The 19,010-nt window shown below is 63.3% G+C and overlaps 1 protein-coding gene across 6 annotated transcripts in view; it reads left to right on the forward strand.

Annotated features, from left to right (window-relative positions):
* Positions 1 to 16,964, forward strand: part of FGFR1 (fibroblast growth factor receptor 1) — a 31,354-nt gene extending 14,390 nt beyond the window's left edge. The window contains exons 3-18 of one of the 6 annotated variants that reach the window (XM_052805979.1): positions 3,226 to 3,489; positions 4,247 to 4,330; positions 4,866 to 5,041; positions 6,942 to 7,065; positions 7,859 to 8,049; positions 8,730 to 8,880; positions 11,213 to 11,415; positions 11,991 to 12,136; positions 12,303 to 12,424; positions 12,555 to 12,665; positions 12,810 to 13,000; positions 13,146 to 13,268; positions 13,441 to 13,511; positions 14,052 to 14,189; positions 14,763 to 14,868; positions 14,984 to 16,964. In XM_052805979.1, the coding sequence (XP_052661939.1) occupies positions 3,226 to 3,489; positions 4,247 to 4,330; positions 4,866 to 5,041; positions 6,942 to 7,065; positions 7,859 to 8,049; positions 8,730 to 8,880; positions 11,213 to 11,415; positions 11,991 to 12,136; positions 12,303 to 12,424; positions 12,555 to 12,665; positions 12,810 to 13,000; positions 13,146 to 13,268; positions 13,441 to 13,511; positions 14,052 to 14,189; positions 14,763 to 14,868; positions 14,984 to 15,160 (2,378 nt within the window). In that variant the 3' untranslated portion in view covers positions 15,161 to 16,964. Of the gene's footprint in view, positions 1 to 3,225; positions 3,490 to 4,246; positions 4,331 to 4,865; positions 5,042 to 6,941; positions 7,066 to 7,858; positions 8,050 to 8,729; positions 8,881 to 9,584; positions 9,730 to 11,212; positions 11,416 to 11,990; positions 12,137 to 12,302; positions 12,425 to 12,554; positions 12,666 to 12,809; positions 13,001 to 13,145; positions 13,269 to 13,440; positions 13,512 to 14,051; positions 14,190 to 14,762; positions 14,869 to 14,983 lie in introns of all 6 variants that reach the window. The other 5 variants (XM_052805980.1, XM_052805981.1, XM_052805982.1 and 2 more) reach the window with 5 other exon arrangements.
* Positions 16,965 to 19,010: the final 2,046 nt, after the last annotated feature.

A 19,010-nucleotide genomic window follows, 5' to 3' on the forward strand; every position in this document is an offset into this window, starting at 1 on the left:
CCTTGGCACAGCAGAGCCTGCGGCTCGATGGCCTGAAGGAGCGGTGGCACTCGCATGGGGTGCCCGGGGACCCGTGCGATGCTGTGCCCATGGGAAGGGACCCGCCTGAGCCTGGGACGCTGCCTCCCCGAGCCCCAGCGTCGGACTGGGGTGGCTCGAAGTTTTCCCTCCCTCCAAAGACCTTTTCTACCCCCAGGCCGCCTCCTCCCCAGTCTGCAGGTCCAGCCGAGAGGTGTTTGTGGAGCACAGGGCTGGCAGGAGCTTCCCTCCCTGCACCAGCATGGGCAGGTTTTTCCTACAGACCTTTCCGGGCGAGTCGATGGTGGCAGTTCCATGGTGGTCCCTAGGGCAGGCTCGGTGAGGAAGTGACCTGTACGAGCTCTTGGACCACAGCGGTGTTTTGCTGGCTAGAACTGATCCTGGCCCAGCATCGGTTCAGTTGCAGCGTGGTGGGACCCCACAGGTCCAGCAGCGCCCGACGGACCTCGGCACCGTGGCTGTGGGACGCCGGACCCCAGACCAGTGCGTGGCTCCTCGTGTGCTGGCGTGTGGGTGGCCAGGGCCAGGCGACAGGGACATTGAAGGACATTCGTGGGCGGTGGGGGTCCTCTGCAGCTCCAGCCACCTTCTGCAGGTTATTCTGTTTGATAAGAAATAAGTTTGTTGGTGCATGGGGAGGGGCAGACCTGAACGAGATAAGGGCAGATACGGCTGTGGCTGCAGCTCCGCGTTTTATGTTGGTTTGGGTTTTCGTGGCTGTTTATCACTCGCTGACCTTGCTCTGTTTGAGAAGGGAGTCAGGACGGACAGGAGGACGTTGTGTTACCGAGTCCCGTGGTGTTCAGGCAGACGGCGATGGGACATCACTGCTGCATCGTGTGTGTTGGAAGATGCCTGTGACTGATCACTTGAAGCACACATCAGAGCTACTAGAAGTGCCCGTCCTGTGAGGCTGCAAGAGAAAACCAGGGGGGAAAACAGGATTGCAAAAGCATGACCCTTCCCCCGCCACCTAAGGGACTCCCACCAGTCTTCACCTTCCATGTTAAAATGCTATGTAACCTCTTACTGATGGATGTGGAGCCCTGGCTTTTGGTCAAGCGAAATTCTTCCCCAGCACGCTGTTTTCCTTCAAGTGCTAAGCAAAAGAAAAAGGAGAACCTCTGGAGCTGCTCGTAGATGTTTTCCCCATGAAGCTTCTCATCAGTACAAGGAAAAGAAAAGTGGCCGGAAAGTGAAGTGCAGATCACGATGCGGTACATGAGAGTTTCTGAAGAGCTCAGCTTTCACTTCTGGCAGTAGGGAGCCACTGGTGGGTCCTGGGAGGAGCGGTGCCTTGCTGACGGCCCCAGCCCTGCGCTGCTCGCTGCCGGCCTGCGCTCCCTGCCTGTGCTGGCTCAGCTCAGGGGGATGTTTGACCAGGAGGGTTAAGTGCAGGCAGGGACACTGTGCTGGCTTTCGGCAGCTGATGGGCCCAGGACAAGCTGCTCCATGGCTGTTCAGGGGTGTGCGCAGAGGATGGGGGGAAGAGGTTGCACTTGTCTGGCACGGTGGGCACCAAGGGTGATAAGGTGTGTTAGTTCTGCAGTGAGACAGCCCCTCCAGCGTGTGCTCGGATGCTGTGGGCATTCGTAATCAGCTGCTATTTTGCAAATTGCTGTGCTCCTTGCCTGGGGGCTGCGTGGGTCTCAAGGGAGAGCTGTGGCTTTGCTCTTGTCCCGGTGGTGGCCAGAGCACAGTGCCTGCGGGCTGTCAGCCCGCCGAGCACCTTGGTCCTTGGGGGGAACAGCCCTCGAGCCACGGATCAGCTGAAGTTTGAACATTCCCAGACTGTTTCTGCAGGACTGGCTGCGCGGGGTTTGTTGGGATTTTCCAGCCCCCGCTCTGGACCCCTCTGATACAGAGCAGTTGCTCTGCGGAGACCTTCGGCTGTGCCCCCGCGGCACCATCGGCTCTTGCCCTCAGCCTGCCTGAAGCTGGCCCGCCACTGACCCGGAGGTACAGTGGAAATGCGGTGCTTCCTTCTGGGATGCTGCCGAGCAGCTCTGGCCCCCGGGAGCAGCATCCGCAGCAGCACCGTGTGCTCCTTCGTGCTGCTCCTACGGCAGCGCTCGGGACCGAGAGCCGTGGACACCAGCCCGTGGTGCTTGTTCTGGGATGATGCTCACGCTGCATCTGCCCCACGCTGTCGCAGGGAGCCCCAGCGCCTGCGGAGCTGCAGCAGCCTGAACCCTTCCTCGGGCTGTGAAATTTGAAGAGATGGTTTGAGACCCGGACGTCTGCACCGAGCCCAGGACCGAGAGAGCTGCTCGCGCACCCCCACGGAGGGTGGAAGGCTGCGCTTGAGGACGGAGCCGTGTCTGCGCTACCAGGGCCAGGAGAGACAAGATCACGTAGCAGCGGGATGGAGAGAAAGGATCTTTGTGCTGCTCACACAAATGTCGCATCGGGGAGCAGCTGCAGCTCTCCCTGCCTAGGGTCTCTGCGAACAGGAGCGCCGTGGCCGGCACCTGTTTTGCCGGAGCTCCCCTGGGCTGACCTTTCCCAGCGATGCCGCTCTCGCAGACCCTCGCTCCCCTGCCTGCTGTCCTGCCGCAGCCCCCTCATCCCCCTGGCCTTCCTGCCCCTGCCCCGAAGCGCTCTAACCGGGGCGAGGGTCCTGGAGGCATGGGGACCCTCGCCTGCTTCGCTGGCTGCCCGCTCATGGTGGTGGGGATCCCAGGACCCCTGCGCAGTGGCAGAGCCCAGCAGGGATTTGGGATGCTCCTGGGAGAGGCTGAATCCTGCCCAAGCAGCTGGCACTGCCCGAGATGTTTCAGGTTGCCCGTTTCTCCCCATTTCAAAGCCCCTGCCGTGGCACGCTCCCTCTGGGCCGAACGGTGCTCGGTAAGAGACCGAGGGGTGCGTGAGTGCTTTTGAACTCCCCGGCCACCGAGCGGGTGCTACCGCGGAGGTGAAGCGCTTGGTGCTGCTTGGGGTGCTCGCAGCCTCTGCCTCTGCCTCCCCTCCGCTCTGCAGCCGCCCCGGCTGCTGCCGCCGGCTCCCCTGCCCTGGGCTCGCCGGGGCAGCCGGTCCTCGGTGCCGCAGCAGGAACATCCCAGCAGCGCATGTTGCCTCATTAACACAGAGCCGCGGCGGCAGCAGCAGCAGCATGGTTTCCTTTGGTCTCTATTTCTTTTCTCCTTTTTTTTTTTTTTCTCTTCTTCTCTCTCCTAACTCCTCCAGTTCTGCCCAAAGCAAAAATCGAAGTGGAGTCCTACTCGGCCCACCCCGGTGACCTCCTCCAGCTGCGCTGCCGGCTGAGGGATGACGTCCAGAGCATCAACTGGGTGCGCGACGGCGTCCAGCTGGCCGAGAACAACCGGACGCGCATTACCGGGGAGGAGGTAGAGGTCAGGGACGCGGTGCCCGAGGACTCAGGGCTCTATGCCTGCATGACCAACAGCCCCTCGGGAAGCGAGACCACCTACTTCTCCGTGAACGTCTCAGGTTCGTAGCGGCCCCGGGTGCGCAGGGAAGGGGCAGCCCCGGGGCCGGACTGCGGAGCAAGGAGCAGGCTGCCTCCGCACGCCTTTGCATGCTTGCCGGCACGTGCACCGGCCACGCGCGGATCTGTCCGGCTGCGCGGTGAGTTCGGGGTGGACCTGCGATTTTGGGGGTGCCCGGAGGAGTTATCGGCGCGGTGCGGTGACTTCCTACCTGCTGCAGTGCAGGGAGAAGCAGCTGGAGGTTGCCTGTTTGTCTGCATGGGGCTGGGGGGGGGCTGCGGGGCTGCCCACGGGAGTGGGCACACGCTGGGCATGAGCCGAGGTCCACGTTGGCGTTGACGGAGCGTGAGGCTGGAGAAGAAGGAATGCTCGAGGTTGGGAGGTGTCCGCCGAGGCTTGGGGCGTCTCTGCGCCCGCAGGGTCTCGGCTGCTGCCCCAGAGGGGTTGGTGGCACCAGGCACGGGGCGAGGAGCCGTGCTTGGACACGCGGCGTGGAGCTCTGAAATCACCTCTGGGGCCAAACTGCTCCACGATGTCCACGGGCTGTGAGCACTGGGACGGCAGGCACTGTCAGCCCTGGCCGTGCTGGTGGGCATGCACAGCGTTCACCCGGGATCCCCGCACCTCCCCACCCTGCCCCGGCCGCCCCACTGGGCACAGTCCCGCACCACCAGCCCACGATGCTCCGGTCCCCGACTGGCCCCGCTTGGGAAGGGTCCGTGCACGGTCGTTCAGCTGGGCTGTCTCTTCTCTTGCAGACGCGCTCCCCTCCGCGGAGGATGATGACGACGAAGACGATTCCTCTTCGGAGGAGAAGGAGGCAGATAACACCAAGCCAAACCGTACGTGCGAGATGGGTTTGCCCCTGGTGCTGCCCTGGCCTTTGCAGGGGGGGCGAGGGGAAGCTGGGCGCACTTGCAAGCATCGCCCAGGGATGGAGGAAGGCAAGCGAGGGTGGGCAGGGGCTCCCGCTCCAGCCCAGGGCACCCAGTGGTGGTGAGGGCTCGGTGTGGGGAGCAGCTCTGGGTGCACCCGGGTGAAGCAGCCTGGTCAGAGCAAGGGGAGGGTGCTGGCACGGCTACATCAGGGTAACTGCTGCTGCAGCCACGCATGCTGAGCGTGCACCTTGCAAAGAAAGGGCCCCGCAGGGCTGCTGTGACTCCCGGATAACACCCCATGTCCAGGAGCTCCCCTCCCTGCCGGAGCCAGGCTCAGCTGCCCGCACCTCTCCAGCCTCCCAGCTCAGTCCTGCCCTGGGCACCCTGAGCAAAACGCCGGAGCTCCCCGTGGCAGAAGCCCCGGTGGGTTTGGCCAGTGGGTTTGGCCGGGTGCCCCGCGCCAGCCATCCATGCTGAGCCCCCCTGCTCTGCTCCCCAGAGGCCATCGCTCCCTACTGGACCTATCCCGAGAAGATGGAGAAGAAGCTCCATGCCGTCCCCGCCGCCAAAACGGTGAAATTCAAGTGTCCGTCAAGTGGGACGCCCAACCCCACGCTGCGCTGGCTGAAGAACGGCAAGGAGTTCAAACCCGACCACCGCATCGGGGGGTACAAGGTACCGGAGCTGGGGGGCTAGGGCGGTGCAGGGCAGCACCCTGTCGAGGTGTGGGCTGGAGGGCTCGCTCTGGGGCGGCTTGGGGAGGGGGAGGACCGGGAAGGGGCTCTGCAGCTTAAGAGGCACCGAGCCCCCTGTCCGCGCAGCCCCCGGCGGGGGCAGATGGGCCCCTCTGACATTCCTGTTGCAAAATAGCCCTACGGCAGTGACCTGCTTCTGGGTCATGTTTGCACCAGCTCAACCTCTGGGGGAGGGGGCGGCGGACGAAGCCAGCCTGCCTTTGCCGGCTTCGCCTAATCCCCGCGCCGAGGAGAGGGGGTCTTGGCGTCCCCGACAGGCGCGGGGGCTCCCAGGGCTGGCTGGCAGCCGTGGGATTGCCAGGGTGGAGAAGCCCCTCCAGCGGTCGGCAGGAGCTGTGCCAGCAGCCCGGGGGTACCAGCTTGGCGGGGAGGGTGCCCTGGCCCAAGTACGGGGGCCACATTCGCTCCCTGAGCTGGGCAGGTGGCTGCAGCGCTGCTCGCCCAGCACCTACAGGAGGTCCAGGCTGTAGGGTGGGATGGGGGCTCGGCTTTTCTCTTCTCATGGCTCCGGTCCCGCAGTGGGGTTGCTGCTGCTGCAGAAGAGCCTCGGTGGTGGGACCAGCACGCCAGGACCCCCGAGCTTCATCCCTTCCCAAAGGAGAGGGTGGACCACACTTCTCCACCATCCGGGGCTGCTATCGTGCTGGCAGCAGCTGCAGCCCAGGGACCCCCCGGGTGACCCTACGAGGGAACACCACCCCTATTTTTCATCTTTCTCAGTTAGTTTTCTGGAGCAGGGCTGCAGCCTGCGCGGGGCTCACACCCCTCGGTGGGTGTCTCCCCAGGTGGGACCCCCGAGCCAGCCCGGCTGGGCGCTGCGGGGCCACGGCTTTGGGCACTCACTCGCCACCGAGTCACGCGCCGCGTTGCGCAAATGGGATTCTGCCGTGGTCCCGCGTGCCGCGGGCTCCAGCCGGGTGCCAGGGACACGCAGCAGGAATGCGGCCACGTCACGGCTCTGGGCTCTGCGTAGCACGTCCCGCGGAGGGATGCGGGCTCACAGGCAGGGAGGAGAGGGGCTGCTGGCAGCACCACGGCTCCCCGGACGGTGACAGCACGGTGCCCCGGATAGCTAATGGGGCTGAAATGCAGCACTGTGGAAATAACCAGTTTCCAGTAGGGAGGAGGAATGCGGCTGCCCCGGCAGGGAGCAGGGCTTAGGGAGGTCTTGCCAGGAGGAGCCACAGCCAGAGCTGGCAGCGGCAGGGGCTGGGCGTAGGAAAGCCGTCCCTGTGCCCCGTGGCCAGGAGGGACCCGGGGAGCACTCGCAGCCCAGCTGAGCCACCGGGACCCGTCCCAGATGAAACACGCCTGGTCAGCAGCACCCACGGAGGTGCCCCGGGTGCACGGTGTAAAACGCCCGGGCTGCGCCCTGCCTGCTGACCGGCACGGTGACCTCTCGCCGGCGGGGCTGGCCGTGGGGAGCAGCGCGGGTCCGAGCCCCGGGGCCAGCCGGGGGAAGCAGCTCTTCCCGGCCGGCAGCGGCAGGGGAACAATGCCGGTCTGTTCCCTCCGCACGCTGGGGCCAGCAGAGAGGGGTGTCCCTGCGCACCGGGCGAGCCCATCACGCTCAGCTCACAACATCTGCTTCTCGGTGCAGTTGGCTCCGTGGCGAGGCTGTCCTGGGACAGCTGGGAGCAATTACGGTCCCTCTGTAGGAAAGGGGAAAGGTGACCTCAAAGGGAGATTTATGTCCTGCCTATACGGCGGGGGCCGGGGGGCTGAGCCAGCTCTGACGTGAATGGGAACGAGGGCTCGTGTGCTCCAGCCCGACGGCGCTTCGCACGTAACAGGCTCTGTCGTCATCCCCGTGCCCCCAGGTCCGCTACGCAACCTGGAGCATCATCATGGATTCGGTGGTGCCGTCCGATAAGGGCAACTACACGTGCATCGTGGAGAACAAATACGGGAGCATCAACCACACCTACCAGCTGGATGTCGTGGGTGAGGAGCGCGGGGCTGGGAGGGCTAACCCCGGGTCCCCGTCCATCCCACCCTCCCCGAGCAGAAACGGGTGCTGCACCCTGCAAAGATGGGGATGGGGAACGCTCACGGGGACGGGGCACGCTCGCCGTCCCCGCGGCCGCCCGCCCCGGCGCGCACCTCTGCGGCACAGCGGGTCCGCGAGGAGGCGAGGCGGAAGGTTCGCCTCAACCCGTTCTGGGGATTTTTAATTGTGGTGGAAATAATTTCATAGACCAGACAGAAACTTTTTCTAATCGCCTTATTAGCCATAATTCCCAGCTGGGAAGGCTGGTCTGAGCAGTTCCACATGTGGAGCTGCTCTAAATGCCAGTAAATGAACCATTAAAAATGTGATTTAATTTGATTACACTGAGCAAACTGAAGGGAACAGTCAGCGAGGTGAACAAAGGGGTTTGTTAATGCTGACTCACCACAGTGGCAGCCGCTTTGTTAACGGCCGGGGCCCTCGTTAGGTTTGTTTGACCTCTGACCCCGCCGAATAGGTACTGATGTCCCCGTCCCCGCGCAGGGATTTCACCTGTCCCTGTCCCCAGCCCCTCCTGGCCGCTCTCACCCCACTGCGGGGGGGGGGCCCCGGGGAAGGGGACGCCACGGCTCTGCTGGGTGCATCAGTGCCCACCGCAGCCGGGGGTCCTCGTGCATCGGGGGACTGCAGGGTGCACCCCTGCCCAAAGCAGGTGCTTCCCCATGGGCGGGCGGCGGAGCACCCCGATCCCCATCGTAAGGTGCCCCATCTCCCCGGGTCCTGCAGAGCGGTCCCCACACCGGCCCATCCTGCAGGCAGGGCTGCCTGCTAACAAGACGGTAGCCCTGGGCAGCAACGTGGAGTTCGTCTGCAAAGTCTACAGCGATCCCCAGCCCCACATCCAGTGGCTGAAGCACATCGAGGTGAACGGCAGCAAGATCGGCCCCGACAACCTGCCCTACGTGCAGATCCTGAAGGTAAAGCTGCACGCCGGGCTGCTCCAGCCCGCGTCCCCGCAGGTTTGCCCGTCCCGTGGGGCAGGAGCGGGGCAGTGGGAGCCGTGCGGGATGGTGGCCACGCTGCCTGGTGGGTGAGAGGAGCCACCCGCGGCTGGGGACCACCGGCTGGCAGCCCCAGAGCCGTCACCAGCCTGCCCAGCTCCGCGCTGGGGTGTCCCGGAGGAGTACGGGCTGAGAGGTGGGCAGGGAGGGCTGCCCGGCTCCTCGGCTGCGTAATGGGGAGCGCAATCCCTTTGAAGCCCTAAAGGCACATGCCGTGGGGCTGGGGGGGGCTAGCCCGGAGAGCGAGAATGGCACTGGAGGTGGGGAGCTGAGCCCCTGATCTGTCCCAGCATGAGCGGCTCCCTCTGCACACACCAGTGGTCCTGCTCCCAGCGAGCAAACCGGCTGCTGTGCAAAATCCTGGAGCGCACAGCCGTTCCCAGCCGTGCTCCTGGCCGGCTTGCAGGATTACAGCCCCATGACTGTCTGCCCCTGCCTCCCGTGACCCCCATCCCCGTGCACAGCCCCATCCCTCCCGCCCGGCAGCGGGTACCGGGGGGGAGCAGCCCCCGCGCCGGCAGAGCCGGTGCTGATGCTCCGGGCGCTGCCCGTTTCTGACCGCGTCAATGTGACTCCATGTTGTTGGTCTGTTCCAGCACTCGGGGATTAATAGCTCTGATGCGGAGGTGCTGACCCTGTATAATGTGACAGAGGCGGAGAGCGGGGAGTATGTTTGTAAGGTTTCCAATTATATTGGCGAGGCCAACCAGTCTGCGTGGCTCACTGTCACCAGACCTCTGGCAAAAGGTAATCGGAAGAACGCCCGGCGGGGTGTTTCCTCGGACCGTCAGTCCCCGGCGGTGGAAAACAAAACTCTGGGCTCTCTTGTTTCTGCTGTGTTTCTGGTGCGACAAGCCATGGAAAAATACTCGGCGGGGCCGGCTAGGTTTTGTGCTCTGTGTGTGTGTGTCCCCCGATGTTTCCCCTGTGTGCTTCCCACCCCGTCACGCAGACACCGGGACTGCCCGGGTCCCTGGTGGGTCCGGCACCACCAAACCCGGGTCCCTGCGGGTGCTGCCATCGGGCCAGCCCACACCTTCGCACCCAGCCCGGCCACCCCATCTGCATGTGGCTGGGGACGACACGGTGCTGCATCCCCCGTCTGTGCTGCCCTCCTGTCTCCAGCCTCCCATCTCCGTCCTCGTGCCTCCCCGTGTCGTGCAAGTCAACCAGCCGGCTCTGCCTGAGGTTTATTTTTCCATGTAGCCCATTGCCAGCATGTTCAGATGGGCAGGACACTCAGTTTGGTGAAGGGTTTTTAACCAGCATCTCCTTAGGTCCACCTGGATGAGTGGTCATCCTGAGGGTCTCTCTAGCAGGTCTGCAGTGGTCTCTGTCTGCTCCCCGGGGGTCTGGCAAATGAGACTGGGCTCTCCCTCCTCTCTGGCCTCCTTCCCAGAAGATCTCATGTCGTTTGCTTCTCCGTTTTTTGCTTCCATTTTTCCTTCTAGACGGCTGGCGTTAACACAACAGACAAAGAAATGGAAGTCCTTCACTTAAGGAATGTCTCATTTGAGGATGCTGGGGAGTATACATGTTTGGCGGGTAATTCTATTGGGATCTCCCATCACTCTGCATGGTTGACAGTTCTCGAAGGTATATACTCCTCTTCCTCTCCCTTTCCTCCCTCCTTTCCAATGTATGCATTGTGGTCCGGGAGAGAGCGCTTCCCGGCCCCTGCCCACCCGGTGCTGGTTAGCTTGCAGCAGGAGATCTGCAGGGCTGCTCTCAGCAGCCGGAGCGGGATGGGGCACACGTCCCCCCGCTGTGTGCCCCCCCTTCAGCCCCCGATTGGGGTCTGCCCCCCCATCGCTCTCTCCCTGGCCCAGGCAATGCATACCCAGGGGAATTTAACCAGGGGCTGCTCCGCTGGAGCAGGATGGTCCCGCGCCTCGGGGCAAGGCCAGCGCTGCCTGCGCAGGGGGGCACGGAGCGCCCGGGGGGCAGCGGGATTTAGGGGGGGTGCTGGCAGCGCTGCCTGCGTGCCTGCCTGCCGGGGAGCTGGCCTTGCCCTGCGGCACAGGACCCGTGCCGGGGCTGTGTGTCGCTTCTGCTGTGCTGCCGGGGACGGCTGCCCCTGTCCCCATTGATGCTGCTCCTCGGGCATCAATGCTGCATGGACCAAAGCCTGATAACAGCAGCCGGGAAAGTTTTTGGGGTGCTGCGTGGTTGTTGCTTTCCAGTCAAAAACTTTCCCCGTTATCAACCGCTGCTTTATCAGCCGGGTGTGCTCGGAGGTGGGACAGAAATCTTTGATTCCCTCTTACACCTCTCTCTGAGGCTCTGTTCTTTGGGGGGGGTCAGGTTGGGGGTGCTGCCGAGGGGGGTGCAATGGCAGCTCCCATCCTGCCAGATTCACCACGGTTTGCGGCCGCGCTGGACTGTGCCACTGTGCTCTGAGCTGTTCACGGCACTGACACCTCCTCTGCCACCGGCGGCCACCAAAGCGGGGTCGGGACCCTCCTCCCTGCCAGCCCAGGGGTCCCACGGCAGATCCCTGCCACTGGAAGTGCTTCTGGCTGCTCTACCCCGAGCTCTCCCCGGTCGTTACCAGTAACGCCTGGACTCCCGCAGCCCCGGGCACTGCTGAGCGGCCCCCACCGTCCTCAGGGTAGCCCCCAGACCCCGAGGGACTTGCAGCTCCGAGTGCGGGCAGAACATAGCAGCTGGGAAGGGGACCCGTCCCTGGGGGTGCCCCGTCCCTGCAGCGTGGTATGGGCGAGCAACCCCAGGCCCTGGCCGAGGGACACGGGCCATGTCCCCCCCACTTCACGCCTTTCTCAGTTGACCCCTTCCCAACCCAGGGCCCCATCCCGCCCCAGTCGCGTGCCTGCGGATGCGGCGGAGTCGTTCCACGGCCGCAGGGGCGAGGAACCCAGGGGTCCATGCACGCCTTCCCCACCGGGGTGGGTGGGCAGCCCCCCTGGTCCTTGCCGCCTGCTGCACCGAGGCCTCTGGCGATGCAGAGCGTGTCCCCGCCGAGCATGGGGAGGAGCCGGGGGGGCTTCTCCCAGCGCCGCTCCGCTCCTGGCTCCTCGGCGGGCTCACAGGTGCTAACGCCCTGTTCATGCCGACCCAGCTATTGAAGACACCCCGGCCATGATGACGTCCCCCCTCTACCTGGAGATCATCATTTACTGCACCGGGGCCTTCCTCATCTCCTGCATGGTGGTGACTGTCATCATCTACAAGATGAAGAGCACCACCAAGAAGACGGACTTCAACAGCCAGCTGGCCGTGCACAAGCTGGCCAAGAGCATTCCCCTGCGCAGACAGGTAACAGAAAGTAGAGAGGGGGTTTGTTTGCACCTACTGCCCCTCCTGGGAGACCTGTCCTTCCCGGGGGGGGAGGTTCTGGATGAGGATGGGTGGGGGGAGACCCAGGACCATCTTGCCCTGCTGCACATGCAACCCTCTCCAGCCTTGTGCCCGGCCATGGCACGGCGTGGGGACCGTCCGTGGGCTCTGCCCCAGACTGGCAGCACAGCGAGCAGGGGGGGCTGCACAGCCCCTCCTCGCCCCCGGCTCGGCGCAGCTCAGCGGGGGTGATGAGGAGGACCAGAAGGATTTACAGCAATTTAAATTTCCAAGCAGAAGAGCGTGTTTTACACGCTGAGGAGACAGGAGGACTCCCAGGCTGTATATTTTGTGGTATCAGCGTGCCAGGAATTAATTAAAAACTACTTAGTCCAGGTCCAACGTGGAAGCAGCGCTGACGGGGCCCCATGCCTGCAGGCAGAGGGGGCTGCAGGCAGGGTCGGGGCGCGAAGGCTCCTGGTCAGCATCTCCCTCCCGGTGGGGGCAGCCGGCCACGGCCCCCGGCGCTGCATGAAGGTAACCCACGGTCCCCACTGCAGGTGTCGGCCGACTCCAGCTCCTCCATGAACTCGGGCGTGATGCTGGTCCGGCCCTCGCGGCTCTCCTCCAGCGGCACCCCCATGCTGGCCGGCGTCTCTGAGTACGAGCTCCCCGAGGACCCGCGCTGGGAATTACCCCGGGACAGGTGAGGTCCCATCCCCGCTGCGTGCGCTCTGCCCTGGGGACGAGCTGCTGGAGCAGCCTGGGTGGGAGCGTGGTGGCACTGCTGATGCCGTTTGCCAATGCCGGTGACCGACCGGCTTTCCCCCCGTGGCCGCCGGCCCCCGCGTCAGGGTCTGTCCTCCCACCAGGCTGATTCTGGGCAAGCCCCTGGGAGAAGGCTGCTTCGGGCAGGTGGTTCTGGCAGAAGCCATCGGCCTCGACAAGGACAAGCCAAACCGCGTGACCAAGGTGGCGGTGAAGATGCTCAAGTGTAAGTGGTGGCGAGAAGGGGGGGTCCCGGCACGACACCACAGTCCTGGATGGGGCCGGGTGTGTGCAACGTGCGGGGGGGACCCAGCCTGGCCCCCCCACCCTGACCGCTGCCTTCTCCGCCGCTTTAGCCGACGCCACGGAGAAGGACTTGTCCGACCTCATCTCTGAAATGGAGATGATGAAGATGATCGGCAAGCACAAGAACATCATCAACCTGCTGGGAGCCTGCACGCAGGACGGTGAGGGCGCGCGAGCGGGGAGGGGGTGTCCCCTCTGCCGCCCCTCCGGCTGCCGTCCCTGTGCCGGGAGGGGGCTTACCCTGCACCCGCGGGGTCGGGAGTCCCCGCTCCGTGGTCCGACCGCTCATCCCGCCATCCCCGCAGGCCCCCTCTACGTGATCGTGGAGTACGCCAGCAAGGGCAACCTGCGGGAGTACCTGCAAGCCCGGCGGCCCCCCGGCATGGAGTACTGCTACAACCCTACCCGCGTCCCCGAGGAGCAGCTCTCCTTCAAGGACTTGGTCTCCTGCGCCTACCAGGTGGCCCGAGGCATGGAGTACCTGGCCTCCAAGAAGGTGAGGAGCTCCCGGGGGGCTGTGGTGGGATGGGAAGCCCGGCGGCTGGGCTTGGGGGGGATGCACCCTTCCCTCCCAGCCCGTTTCATCATGGGGAACCATCCGGGGGCTTTGGGGACCACCTGACGGCCCCGTGCTCGGTCAGTGCATCCACAGGGACCTGGCGGCCAGGAACGTCCTGGTGACCGAGGACAACGTGATGAAGATCGCCGACTTCGGTCTGGCCCGTGACATCCACCACATAGATTACTACAAGAAGACAACAAACGTGAGTGGTGGGCGAGGGGCTTCGCCGGGGTGGGCGAGGGCAGCACCACGCTCCTTGCCGGGGATGCCCCAACCCGTGCTGGTGATGCCACGGGTGTGCAGGGCTGCCCTGGCCAGATCCCCCGCTCCCTGGTGCCGGCACGGAGCTGATGTGGGGCTTTTCTGTGTCCCAGGGTCGTCTGCCGGTGAAGTGGATGGCCCCAGAGGCTCTGTTCGACCGAATATACACTCACCAGAGCGACGTGTGAGTAGCAGCCGCGAGACGCGTGCTCCCTGCCCAGCTTCGCCAGCGATGGGCTGCGGCGAGGGGACACAGGGAGCCAGAACTGCCGGTGCAGGGGGAAACCCTCGCTCGTCTGCTGGGTGCTCTGCTGTGAGCTGGGGGACGTGGCCCTTCTTGGCCACCCCGTCCAGCAACGCTCTTGCTGCCTGCGTCGCTGCCTGCGTCTCGCAGCATCCTGCTGAGGTTGCGTCCCGCCCTGCCGCAGCTCACGTAGCAGCGCCCGGCACCCGCTGGTGAACACGATACGCGCCGTGGCGAAGTGCACCAGATGTGATTCGTCTTCATTTAATGAAAATATAATTAGCGTCAGCAGACAAAATATTTTGAATCCAAATTATATTTGGCGCTGGGACTCGTTTGTCTTGCAGAGCGGATCAAAGCTGTTAGTGCTTGTCCCTCCCAGCAAACGAACTTCTAACTGTACCCAAAGCTTTGAAGTGGGGGTGTCAGCTCCACGGGAGCCGGGTGCCCCAGCGTCTGCCCTGTGTTTGCCCCGGGCAGGTGGTCCTTCGGCGTGCTGCTGTGGGAGATCTTCACGCTGGGCGGCTCGCCCTACCCCGGCGTGCCGGTCGAGGAGCTCTTCAAGCTGCTGAAGGAAGGTCACAGGATGGACAAGCCCAGCAACTGCACCAACGAGCTGTGAGTGCAGCGCTCGACTGGGAAAGAGGGGGATGCTGGCACCCCAATTCCCCCCGCTCAGCCGGGGATGGGCACGCTTCCCCTCCCTGCACCCCCGGAGTAGGGGCTGCAGCAGCAGCACGGGGTCGGGACCCCCCGGGTGCGACCGCCCGGCCCAGGGTGCAGGCAGGTGCAGGGTGGGGGGACAGGCAGATGTTCAGAGTTACTTTCCCAGCAGTTCCCAGCCCTGCAAAAACATCAGCTCAATCTGTTTGCAATAATCAACATCTCCCTTCGTTATTTCTCGGCAGGAGTGAATCCCAGGATGACCCCAGAGCAGGCACTAGCTTAGCTCCCCATACATCCTCCTCCCGAAACAGCCCCCTATCCTTCCCAGCGCCCGGGAGGGCGGGTGGCGAGTTCCCTTCCACGCAGGGGATAAGCCCTGAATCCACGAAATAGCGTCTTTGCTGGCCACGGGTCCCAGCCCGAGTGCCGGCGGTGCCGGCGGCCGTCCCTGGGTGCTGCTCCGCTCCTGTGGGTGGGGGGTCGGGGAGCTCCGGCTCAGCCCTCGCCTCCCCTCTGCCCTCCCAGGTACATGATGATGCGGGATTGCTGGCACGCCGTCCCCTCCCAGAGACCCACCTTCAAGCAGCTGGTGGAAGACCTGGATAGGATCGTGGCCATGACCTCCAACCAGGTAGGAGAGGCAGCACCCACGAGCCCCCACCTGCACCCACCCTGCCTGGGGCTGGCACTCCCCGGGGGATGCGTGGTCCCCTCCTGAGCCCGTCCTCGGGGTTCATCCCTCCCAGGAGTACCTGGACCTCTCCATGCCGCTGGATCAGTATTCTCCCGGCTTCCCGGACACCCGCAGCTCCACCTGCTCCTCGGGAGAGGACTCTGTTTTTTCTCACGACCCTCTTCCGGACGAGCCGTGTCTTCCCAAGTTCCCCCCTCAGCACACCAACGGTGGACTGAAGCGACACTGAGGGTGGCACTGCCAGCAGGGACTGCCATGCCATGCCATGCCGTGCCGTGCCACGCCGTGCCGTGCCCGTGCCCACGGGCTGCCGGCAGACGCTGCCTGCGCAGCCCGGTCGTGCTGAGCTATTGCAGAAAGGGTTCAGAGACACAACCGTAGCATCTCACGTAACCAAAACCACCCACCTCTCATGCCAGCTTCTCCTGCCGCCTTAGTTGTGAGCTCTCTGCAGCCCAAAGGTTTTGTTCTGGTGTTTTTTTTGGTGTTTCCTTTTTTTTTTTAAAAAAAAACCCCTCTTTTCCATGAAGTCTGTGCTTGAATATTTCCACTTGGTTAAGCTGAAATCCTGTCCTGTGGGCAGCACCCTGCCAGGGAGCCAGCCACCCTTCCCGGGACGGCACGTCCTGGCAGGACCTGGAGAGCCGGGCTTATCTACGACTCGGAGAACTCGCGAAGCCGAGACCAGCGCCGGCTTTCTGCAGCCGTGCGAGCCGGGGAGCGTCAGCGTGCCAGAAGCCTCGCCGGCGCGGGAATCCTGCCAGCACGGCGCTTGCTGCCCGAGATGCTCTGGGGCCGGCCCCGCAGCTCAGCAGTGCCAGCACCGATGGGCTTTGCTGACCAAACCCCTGGTACCTTGGAAGTGGGAGACGCAGCATATACATGGCTCAGCACTGATAATAGAGGCAGCCAAATACACCAGTGCTAAAAACAAAAGTCCTGTGTACATAACTAAAAATATGTATAAATATGAATATATATTTACATGTCTTTTTAAAAGGGTTGTTACCAGAGATATACCAGTTTGGTAGTAAGGTACTAGTGGCTGGTAGATATCAGTTGCTATAAAAAAAAAAAAGTTCATATATTTTGCTACTTTTGCTGTTTTTATTTTTTTAAATTATGTTCTAAACCTATTTCAGTTTAGGTCCCTCGATAAGAATTGCTGCTGCTGCTTCAGTTTTATATGGGGTTGTATTAAACAATAATAATAATGTGTCGATGCCTTTTGGGAATACGTTGTCATTACGTGCCTGGCCTTTCCCTGGCCCCTGCGTCCCCCCGCACCCTCCCGGGGCTCTGGCGGGGCTGGGGCCGGGCATCGCCTGCCAAGTGCCCGCGGCACCATATTGGTGCGTGGGGTGCCGGGGCGCAGGCGTGCCCTGTGTTTTAGGCGCTGCCGGTGAGGGGTCGGGACGGTGCCCTGGGGAGGGGGCTGCAGCCCCTGCCCCGGCGGTTGGGCTTCCCTTTGGGAAGGAGCCGGGGGACCTGGGGTCACGCAGGTCCCCATGCTGGTCCCCCGAAGCATCGGGACACCGGAGCTGTGCCATGTGGCACCAACCCCTCCAGCCCAGCTCGGTGCCCGGTCCCAGCCCCGCTGCGCCCTGGCCGGGGGGCTGCACGCCCTGCGCAGCCCCCGTCCCCGGGCGATGCCCGCCAGTGCCTTACCGGCGCCCGGGGGAGCGTCCTCGTCCGGGGCATCGTGCCACCCGGCTCTGCCCGTCCGTGCCCGCCGGTCTCCGTCCCGGAGGCGGTTGCGGTGCCCGGCTGCTCGAGCTCTGCTCTGCAGAGCTGGTGCCGGTTTGCTGTGCCCGGGAGGTCGGGGCATTTCCCCGGCCGGGGGCAGCTCCTCGTCGGGGAAGGGGCCACGTGTGCCCCCCCCCTCCCTCCCTGTCACTGGCATTGAGACTCCAGAGCCAGGACGCTATTACTTGAAAAGTTTATTTTGCCTTTGTATGGAGAAATATTATTTGTTGTAAACTCTTCTGTAATGAATCTGGAATTCTTGTAATTATTAAAGACTTTAACCGAGACTTTGCCAGCCGTGACCCCATCCCTGGGCAGGGGGGAGATGCTGTGGGCTGGCGGGCGATGAGGAAGGGGCTGTAAGGGGTCTGGGCACTAACGCTCATCCAAGCAACTGGTTTGGGAAAACAACATTTGGAGAGTAGTGAGGAAAGGCAGCTGGTTTTGTGGGAACTCTGTTTTCATGGCTCCAACATTCCCCATAAAAGTATTCTCCCATTCAACAACTCAAACCCATTTGCCTCCTTTTTGCAACCAAAACAACGCGTGCGCAACTCTGACACTGTCAGAAAGTGTCGCCTGGTGGGTCCCTTCCTGGGGGTGACCCCCCCCGCCAAGGGACCGGGTCCCACTGACCTGCAGGTGAGGACCCTGCAGGAGGTGCCACCATCCCCGTGGGCTCGGGGTGACGCAGCCCCAGGGCCCCCCCGAGCCCCCAGCGGGGCTGGGGTGGTGGGGGTCCGGCCAGGCAGTCCTTCCCTCCTGACATAACCGCTGCAGCTCTGGTTCAATCTCTCCACTTTTCCAGTCTTTTTTTTCTCTTCTCAGGAAGGAGCTGGTGCCAGCCCCAGCCTGTTTGCATTTAAATTTGACCTGCTGCCTCCAGAAACCGCTGGCCCTGGGAAAGGCATTTCATCGCCCAAGAAGCCTGGGTCAGTTAAAGATGCTGCCGAGGACCCTCAGTCGGGGCATCACAGGGGCATCCTGCGCCCCACGGCCCCCCGAGCTGCTCGGGCATGCGGGGTCCAGGCAGGGGTGCTGGGTGGTGGCTAACGCGGTGGGGGGCAAGAGGCTGCCAGCCCCTTTACAGAGCACTTAAATAGTTAAGATGAATAGCTGCAGCATCATCGGCCTCACTGGCCCTTTTAAAAGCATCTGCTTGTTGCTATTTTCCTGTGTAAATTAAATCGATCAGCTGTGCTCAGCCCCCCCCCCCCCTCCTAAATTAAGTAGAGCTTTTAATCAAGTGATTTATGTTGAATTCACAGTCCTGGATTAAACTCGCAGCCCAGGCAGCCGGGAGCGGGGGGAGCGGGGCTGGGGGTCTCCATAAATCACCGCTCTCCCTGGGACTGACTTGGCAAGGCGGTGGGGAGAGATGGAGCTCGTGTTTACATCATCAGAAACTGCTGCTATCACAATCTTCTGCTCATTTCCTGGGGTTACCAGGAGGGCAATTAAATATGATAATAAGCAGAGCAACTCCAGCAGCGCTGCTAATGCACACTGCAGGGCTGGGAAAGGGATGGGCACGCACAGCCGGGTGCCCTCTTTGCATCCCCTCGGGGACCCAGTGCCCTGGGCATGGACAGTCCGGTCCCTCTGGCAGAGCACTGGGGATGCTGCGCTGCCCTTCATGGGGTCGAAGCTCTGGAAGTCTGGAGGGACGGTGCTGCCTGAACGCTGACCCCAGAGCAGGGAGATCTGGCTCCTCTCCGCCCTTCCCGGTACGGCATCCTCTTCACGTGGGCAACTCCAGGAGATAGAGATACCCCAAAGCTGGTGTCAGCACCCTTCACTCGCAGAGGGTGGCCGCCACACCGACCCCGTATGGAGCAGGACCCCGAGCTATCAGCCCCGAGGGTGGCAGCAAGCCCGGGACAAGGCTGCAGGAGCTCATCCTGCAACCCCTGTGCGGGACACCCTGGCAAGCCCCGCTCAGGGCTGCACGGGGACCTGCGGGACCAAAGCCATCCCCATCGCCCAGCGCTGCTGGGTCCCTGCCCAGGGGGTGCCTGTGGCCCCTCCAGCACTGCCCCGCACCGGGCCCTCCCCACTACAAGTGAAATTAGGAGGTAAGTGGGATGGGGTCCCTCGGGAAATGACCCCAAAACAACAGGGCATCCGGAGTCACTGCCTGCGGGAGCCCCCCAGGCGGGTGGCTGGGGACACTGGGCATTGGTGGCTGCCGAGCGCTCAGCCCACGACGGCGTGTTTGGCTCTCGCAGCATCCTTTGTCTCTTCCACTCCTCGCCTTCCTCTTTCTCTCCTTTTAAAGCCCTCCGGCTGTGCAGGACCGAGACAATCTCTTGGCTCGGGCCCAGGACCTGGCT

This window comes from Harpia harpyja, chromosome 13 (genome assembly GCF_026419915.1).
Source record: "Harpia harpyja isolate bHarHar1 chromosome 13, bHarHar1 primary haplotype, whole genome shotgun sequence".
NCBI classification, from domain to species: Eukaryota; Metazoa; Chordata; class Aves; order Accipitriformes; family Accipitridae; genus Harpia; species Harpia harpyja.